This window comes from Tuber melanosporum (genome assembly GCF_000151645.1).
Source record: "Tuber melanosporum whole genome shotgun sequence assembly, scaffold_21, strain Mel28".
NCBI classification, from domain to species: Eukaryota; Fungi; Ascomycota; class Pezizomycetes; order Pezizales; family Tuberaceae; genus Tuber; species Tuber melanosporum.
In genome coordinates, this window is record NW_003298875.1 from 1 (window position 1) to 8,741 (window position 8,741).

Consider the following 8,741-nt stretch of genomic DNA (forward strand, 5'->3'; position numbering starts at 1 on the left):
GGATAGTGGTTTCCAGGCACTTTTGCAAATTTCATAAATTTAGAAAGCCCGGAAGTTATAGACAAACATGTCAGAAGCAAGTCCTATTGTCAGAAATACACAGGGCCTAGCCCAGATATCATTGCATATCAGGGTAAATATTAAGATGTGTGAAAGATATAAGGCATAGACCGACATGTTAGAAGCAGGTCCTGTAGTCAGAAACATACTAAATGTTACCTTGGTGTCATTGAACGGCAGCTACTATACTAGATAGGGTGGAGGAACTGTGGCAGGTACAGGATGCACAGGACATACAGGATATACAGGGCGTAATGATTAAGATGTTGGGACATTAAAACTACTCATCAGATATGTGTATTTTATTTTTCTTGATCTATTAAGCTATAAGAACTTACATGTAGTATAAGTTATAGTATAAAAAAAACTATAAATACGCACATAACTCCTCCTATAAAATGAAAATCCAGAGCCCCAAGTTCCCGTAGTATAAAGCTAATACCACATTTCATACAGAGCTAAACTCATCCTTACTATACAAGTGAACTCAGTATTAAGAGAAACCTGACACAAGTCAAGTTGAAAGCCATAAGAAAAAGCTTTGTGGGATATTCCAGCCTGAAGTCACTATGGAAAATCTAAAAGTAATAAATACCAAGAAAGCAGAAGGCAGACCTGGTTGCTTAAAAGCTAATATATTATTAGCTCTATAAAGAGGCAAGTTCGTCAGACTGGGTTGACCCTCCACTAAGTCAGTAGGAGGTAGAGAATAATTCCTAGAGGTCAGTGATTGTACAATACTAACTGATGGATGAGGGCTAGGGTTGTGTCTCCCAGGAGAATAAGGAGGAAAAATAAGTGGTCAAGGCTAGCCTTATTCTGCTAGGAAGAGGATAGTAGTAAGATACCAGCTGGAGAAAAGTACAGCAGGATGCTTGCTAGAGAAGGAGGATGAGGTAGTAGGATATCAGCAAATTAAAGTCAAGGAGGAAGGACAGGAGGGGTAGATCCAAATTTTGAAACAACTATAAGAAACTGTTCATGTCTTATCTAGTCAGCCTTCTTAAGCTCCTAATGCCCCCCAAGTGTAATTCTGCATCTCTCCGGTAGTTCCTTATCATGATAGAGGTAGCATTATTTAGAAGATGAGATACTATCACCTGTAGAGGGCAGAGAGAAGGAGGGTAGTGAAATCAACCATAGCCTATTGAGAAGGCCCAAGCAACTTCAAGGAGAAGCAGGAGGAATTCATCGCAATCATGTACTATAAACTGTGTTCCCTCTAGGTTTAAGTCATAAATTATCAGTCAGCACATTAAAGTATTGAGGCAGGAATCTGGTATCAAGGTCAGCACTGTGACAGGATACAACACACACTGTAATACCTTAGATAATTGTGTTAGGTTGACTTCTTTACACTATCAGATACCTGTTACCAAAGTAGAACCAGGTCACAAAGTCCCAGGTTATATGCCAATGATATCTGAAAGCAATGTAGCACTACAGTCAATACTTTGCTGGTATACAAAATTTGCCATAGCGCTATTATTAATAGTATTGGTAAGACATTTTTAAACTTATTGAATGGCTGGCATCCAGTATGTCAAGGTCACAAAGCATCAGCCTGTAAATTAAAGTATTCAGGCACTAATCTGGCATCAAATTCGGGATCATGCCCAGACACAAAATATGGGGCAACACTATGGAAAATATTGTTGGAACATAGATCTTTATACTATTGGAAAACTTGCATTAAGAAGATTTAGGTTCTAAATAATTAGTCTGTACATTAAGATAGTCAGGCAAGAGTCTGGCCCTAAAGTGAGTAGCTTGTTAGACTACAAATAGGCTATAACTATACAAATACTAGTATTGGAAAGATATTCTTGATACCATTGGAAGGCTGGCATAAAGTAGGTCTAGGTTACAATACATCAGCCTGTACCTCAGGGGATTTAGAAACAAATCTGTATCATAGTCAATGCTTTATTAAAATACAAAAATAGGTTGTAACTCCACAGATATTATGGTTGAGGAGTCCCCCTTTATATTATTGGAAAGTTGGCATCAAGTGGGTCGAGGTTCCAAGGTACTAGCCTGTGTATCAAAGTAGTTAGGAAGGAATCTGGTATCAATGCCAGCTCTTCATCATAATACAAAATAGTTTATAATTTCTTTGAACCTCATACTAGGCAGATATTCTTTTCTTTATTGGAAAGTTGACATTGAGTAGAATGTTGTTCCCAATTATTAGCTTTAATAGTATAAGAGCCGATGAGGAATAGTAGTTAACAAACCTGCTTTTGATGTTCTGACCATAATATTGTGTAGTTGCTCTTATGAGAAACATGTTTTAGAAAAAATCAACAAACTACTGAAATTACCACTTGTTTTATCAATCACAACTATCACTCACTTTTACCTTCTAAAAGTAGGCCATTTTACCTCCCAAATTCATTAACAGTCTAAAATAGAATGTAGTACTATGCATCATCTATTTCTGCATATGGTTTAGATTTAGTCAGAGTGTACTATTGATATACTGATGGCTGGTATATGGCATAATATTAGAATCAATACTGGCTACAGGCCTGTATCTGGATGTTAAGAAGGATCCTGATTATCCAAGTCAAATCTAAAGCTGAAAATTAGTACGTGCTTGCTTAGGATATACTTTGGAGGTGCAGGATACAACTGAATACTTCTGATGCCAAGGACACTTGAGATGCAGGTAACTCAATATTTGCATCAGGATATTATTAGACTAAATCAAACACAATTATACATCAAGAAGACTTAGGTCAGAATCTTCAATATAGATAGTGATTGTTTTTGAAGCCTCAATAATGTACTTTTCATTTATAATTACTAAGACCTTGCTCAAGATAACAGTAAAAATATCATATTAAAGATTAGTTTGGAGATCAATTTTACATTGTTAAGATCTCTTTCCTGTTGCTTGATAATATCCATAAAGCTTAGGAGGTACTTCAATATTCATATCCCCTATCTGAGTATTTGCAGACTACTTCCAACTACTATACAACTAAGTACCTCTTCCTATTTTATATGCAATCATTCTCTGTATTAACAAGTGCAAACTCTGTTTAATTTGAAATTCTTTCATATCACCTTCAGGCCTGATTTAATAAAATCAATACCTTTAGAGAATCTGGTTTTTTCTTCCAACTAGTATTCTCTGATTCTTAAAGTGGAATAGACATTTTTCCTGAAACCTTAGTATAATTGACAATCGTTTCAATAGTTTCTTCCAAATTGATATGGCTGTCAACTTCTATGTCGGATATATTTACATAATGCAGGTTTCATAGACAGCACACTAATAGTTTATATCTATCACTTATGAGGTCTTCCAAGTCTGAGTAGCTTCTACTCGGACCACCTCACCTCCAATAAAACTAACCCTGGAAGGATACTGTTTCTTAAATTAATCAATATACAGTAGATTATTGATAGGTATTAGTGTCTGATCTCTCTCCTCCCTTCTCTGAGGCACTGTAGGAGTTATTGTGGATTATGATAATAAAAATGTCTCATTACTTTCAGCTTGTTATTAGGACACCTCACTTTAAAGACTAATAACTCAATGCACCTTAAACAGATTTCTTCTATTTCACTTCACAGAGGTATTCAGAGGTTTTTTCTTATATATCCTGCAACCAGCCTCAAGTTAGATGGGTAGCAGCAACATGTATAGTATTATGAAGTGGACTTTATTGACATCACAGTATAGTCATGGGGTGCAATGTTTTGAAATCTTACTAAATACATGTGGGCCTTGAATTAGGGCAGGAGAGTAGAGTTGGGAACTCCGATAAATAAGGTTCTGTGTACAGTTACTTGACTGTACTGTCTGTGTACTCCTATATGCCTAACTGATATACTACTGATATGTTTCAAGCAGAGTTTTTTTGCTGATTTTGATAATATAATATCATAGATCTATGCATATTCTCATAAGTAGAGGTTTAATTAAGTTAGATAACAATCAATTCCTAAAGTAGTCAAGCTTTCTCATTTATCAGGGTCACTTTGCTTTTGGCGAAGTATGGTATTGATTTCTGCTATAGTTTAAAGGGGCCTCAGGTAGGTCCTGAAAACAGGTGGAGTTCAATGTTGAACTAGTTAATCAAAACAACAAATATGGAAGAAAAAAAGTGCTGTGATGAAGCTTCTTCTAAGGAGAACAAACAAGCACTTTTTTCAAGTAGTTTAGAAACAAAAAGTGAAAATTTTGGTGGTAGTGAAACTAGTGATAGAATATACTGAGTAGCATGCTAAGAAATACATGGATGATAAATGACAAAGGTAGGATAATAATTGATAAGAAATAAATTATGAGTGTAATACAGTATAACATGCCTATTACTCGTCTCGTCTTGGCGATTTCCAGCTCAACTCTGATCGGTTGCAACGGGATTGCTGTTTCACCGGAGGACCCACCTTTAAGCACTTTGCACCGTTGTTACCTCACACGAGATCTGTTATTTAGTAACAAGATACTTGGCGCCAAGTCCCGAGCGGAATCCCGTCATGTAAGGTTTCCCCATTGGATACGATAGGCCCTGTTTGGATTCAATGGTTCCGTTCCGTTTTGCAACTGTTTCTCATATAAAAATGATTGTCCTTCCGTTCCGAAACGGTCGCTTTGTATGAGGGAAAGGAAGGGAACAGTTGCATCAAAACAGGGGTTTAGGTCATTTGATAGAGCCGCGCAACGTCTTCAGTTCTAAATCCAGCAGCTTGATGGATGTGATAACATCTGATGAAGGCAGAAATCACATACATTATATCTGATTTACATTTTAGCACCCCGGGAATTCTATTATAATACCCTCTCCAGAGGCTATTCCCAATTTGGGAATTTCGGATCTGGTGAGCCGTGAGCATACGTTTTATTCCGGCACAATATCATTATTCTTTCAGGATTTAAAATATTCTGAACCCAAACAAGACGATATCGAGTGACGAAAGTCGATATTTTCAGCAGAAATGTTACAGGGGATAGTCCTATATATGGGGATCGGGGTTAATTGGTACTGAAGCCGGATCGGCGTGTTGTTACACTGGGGAGTACGATTTCCCTTGTTGGGGAGTATTTATTGGAGACTGGGTGACGAAGCATGGTAGGATTTTTGCCAATTTCTTACCTATGATGCTGGCTCGGGTCTGCTTGGATATTTGACAATTGGGGGACTCAATCGTACAAGAAAACGAAGCAGGGATAGGAGCGAGCATCATTTGTCAATCGATGAGCCCTAATATGCCGCCAAATGTCAAGCCAGTTTGGAATTCCCATGATGTAAAACCAATATGTATACTCGAGTAGTAGCTTCGGAACCCACCCATCTCACATTCCGAAGACACCAATCCTTTGATTCACTAAGATCGAACGTTCTGAGACCACCACTCCCCCCACTCCAACATCTGCCTACTAACCCTCGCCTCCTCAGCCCAGAACACAGCAGCATGGCTCCTTAAAATCTCCTCAATTGTAACACCAATAACCTCTTCCTGCGCCTTATCCACTGCCCATTCTTCATTCTTCACCCTGCCAATGGCATCCACAAACGCTCTCACTAGCCCACTGTCACCGCCACCATGACCGCTCACCATGTCCAGGTTAGGCATCCAAGTCTTTTTCACACCGGTCTCGAAATCGTATATCTTGATCTGATTGCTATCGGCTTCAAGTTCGCCTTTAGTTCCGTAGATCCTAGTGAAGCGCTCGCAGATCTTCTCCGAGAATGCTACCATAGTTAGGGTAGCGGTTTTTGCCCCGCGACCTCCTGCTGGGGTGTTAGAGGGTGAGGCAGAAGTATCGTCGTCCCAGGATATGGTTACAACTTGGTTGTCCACGACATTGTTGTCAGCCTCATATACGCATCTCCCGTAGTAGCTCTTCTGCTCGCCATCAACCATAGTGCCTTCGCTTCCGTAATCTTCGCCCAACTTTAGTGATAGCATAGCTTCGGCGGCACCCATGTTGTTCGCTTCCTCGATATCTGGCACCACGATCTTCACAGGCCAGCCTAAGTTCATCTTTTTGAGGTTCTTCTCTACGTAGATTTTTTTCGCTGAGAATATGCAGTCTAGGTCAGCAGGGCAAGAGAGGCAGTTGGTTGCATTGCCAGCCTTCGCAGGTTTCTGGGTGCGTCGGAAGTGCACCAGCGAACCTGAGGACGATACAGTAGATGGTAGGTGAGGGGCGGCGGCAGTCGTGGGAGAGCACAGAAGCCAGAGAAGTAGGTCGATGTCGTGACAACATTTCGTCAGTAGTGATGGAGCAGCAGTTTCCTTTCTACGCCAGTTACCTCTGTAAAGGTCAGCCTAACCCAAGCAACGAAGAGAGGGATAATACCTAACATAACTATGAGCAAAATGGTACCACCCCACCGGTTCGGTATGGTTAACGTTAACTATCTCCCCGAGGGCCTTATCCTCACAGACGAGCTTCTTCATAAGTATGTTATGCGGCGAATACCGTAACACATGCCCAACCGCCAGCAAAACGGGAGGTAGGTCCGGATCAGAAATGGTGTCGGCTATTCGAACACAGGACTCGAGCGTGGTTCCAAGCGGCTTCTCGCACAGGATATGCAAGTTCAGCGGTCGAATGGCGAGCACAATCTACACCAGTCCGTCACCATACTCGCGTTTCCGCTTCTCAAGCGAGAAATGGAGGGAAGGACAGGGGGACAAACCTCCTCATGAGTCTCATCAAGGGTACAAACACAAACACCGTCTACCCGACTCATGACTAGCCCCTTGTGCTCTCCGACGAGCTCCGTCCACGAAGCAAACACTAGCTCACCAGAGATGTTATACTCCTGAACAAGCATCCTCCGCTTATACCCATCCGGCTCCGCAACGCCAACAACTGTTCCGTTTGTGGCCGTAGCGATCGACCTTGCATAGGCGCGCCCCCGTGATCCAGCTCCAATTATCAAGATTCGCGGGCTATTCTCCGGTTTCGGGGGAGTAGCCCCAAGTATTGCGCTGAAGGAACTAGTTTCGTAAGGGGGGGGTGGGGTGTCTTTTCCATAGAACAACTTTTTGATAGTAGTTGCCATTACACCCGTTGTGAACGCCAGAAAGAGGGAATAGGGACTTGATGGAGCGTCTAGTATTCGGTGGGTGGTGAAGTGGAGAAGAGACAGCGGTAGACTAATAGCTGGTTGCTAGCTGGTTGTTTCCATTTTGCGGCGTGCGGCTCAAGGTCTATCGCCGAGGAGGAGCAAGTACAGTCGTGTCCGTTTAATAATCATACCCCTGTGCGGCAACCACGCAACACCATCACCCCCTCATCCCACCGGTGACTATGGTTCCCCCTCACTCTACCCAAGCAAAAGAAGATTAGAATAAGGAAATTTATGCCCTGTATAAGCATACAGATATGGGGTATAATAAAATAGTGAAGGCTATTGGGGTCTAGAAGGCTACTGTTCAAAAGGTAGTCACTAGAGCCAAGACAAGAGGTGGAAATACCCATTATGCTTCCAAGCAAGGCCAACCCACCAAGATTACCAATGCCAAAAGAAGAGCAGTAGAGGCTATTATTGATGCCGAGCCTCATTTAGTGCTACATGAAATTACCCAAAAGGCAGATATTAGTCTTGGCAAGACCACTATTGACAAGATCATTTCAGAAGCTGGTTTTAAGCTTCGGATACCAAGAAAAAAGCCTTTTTGGAGGAAAGGACAGAAGGAGAAGAGAAAAGAGTTTGCTAGGAGAATGAGGAACTGGAGAGGGGCATGGAATTGGGTGGTTATTTTTTGTTGATGAAGCCACTATCATCTATGATCCAAATCCTATCGGAAGAAAGGTCAGGGTAAGAGCTGGTGAAGAGCTGGAAGAAAAAAACTTGAAGCTGAGCTTTAAGTCAGGAAGGACTAGCATTGGTGTCTATGCTGCAATAATGAAAAGTGGGGGAACAGAGTTAATTGTAGTGGGAAAGAGAAGGGAGAAACAAAAGGCAAGTAAAAGAGACTGACTTGGCCTCAATTCCTACCAATATGTAACTGAGATCCACCAGCCATACCTTATCCCTTTTATAGAAGGTCTGGATAGACCTTCTGATAACATCTACCTAGCTGCAGACAATGCTTCCTGGAATGGTGGTGAGGAAAATCGTAAATTGCAGGCAGAGTGTTGTTACAAAAAACTCTCTTGGCCACCCAACTCTCCAGATCTCAATCCTATTGAGATCACTTAGGCACTACTCAAAAGCGCCTTCAGAAAGCGATTCTCCAGATTGGAAAGAAGGCTCCATAGTACTGCTGAATTATTTTGGACAGCAATGGCTGAGTGGGATTTGATTCCTAAGAGACATTTGATGCTTGGATAGAAAGAATGCCTGAGAGAATTCAGGCTGTTTTGAATGCAGATAGAGGTCATACAAAATAGTAATTGGATTTCTTTGAAGGTTAAGTTAGGTACTTTTATCTATTCTTTAATTGGCTTTATATCTTGATTTTTTGTATAGTTGAATTCATTAAGTGTTGTGGTTGGAGTTGCTAGGCAGGGGTATAATTATTAAATAGACATGACTTGACTTAAGTAGAGTTGTAGTGCCAATGTTGTCGCTAGTCGCCGCAACTCCAGCTCATAGTTGCTAGCTTGCTAGTAACTACTCAAGTATGGACACTTTTCCAAAGTCTCGTACCAGTCAGTCTGCAGTAAAGTACAAGGCAGTCCCCAATATTCGCCAATATCTTCC

The 8,741-nt window shown here is 41.1% G+C and overlaps 1 protein-coding gene; it reads right to left on the reverse strand.

Annotated features, from left to right (window-relative positions):
• Positions 1–5,302: 5,302 nt before the first annotated feature.
• GSTUM_00005794001 (uncharacterized protein) lies at positions 5,303–7,232 on the reverse strand. XM_002837920.2 has 3 exons: positions 6,726–7,232; positions 6,383–6,651; positions 5,303–6,337 (listed from the first exon to the last, which is right to left on the reverse strand). Exons 1-3 carry the CDS (start codon positions 7,092–7,094, stop codon positions 5,404–5,406), a joined length of 1,572 nt encoding a protein of 523 aa, XP_002837966.1. The 5' UTR covers positions 7,095–7,232; the 3' UTR covers positions 5,303–5,403.
• Positions 7,233–8,741: the final 1,509 nt, after the last annotated feature.

Bases quoted from the DNA above. Each gene is read 5' to 3' on its own strand.
- GSTUM_00005794001 (XM_002837920.2), bottom strand. From the start codon at position 7,094: ATGGCAACTACTATCAAAAAGTTGTTCTATGGAAAAGACACCCCACCC. The intron at 6,652-6,725 runs GTTTGTCCCCCT...GGACTGGTGTAG, and splicing joins TTGATGAGACTCATGAGGAG to ATTGTGCTCGCCATTCGACC. The intron at 6,338-6,382 runs GTATTATCCCTC...TGACCTTTACAG, and splicing joins TTTGCTCATAGTTATGTTAG to AGGTAACTGGCGTAGAAAGG.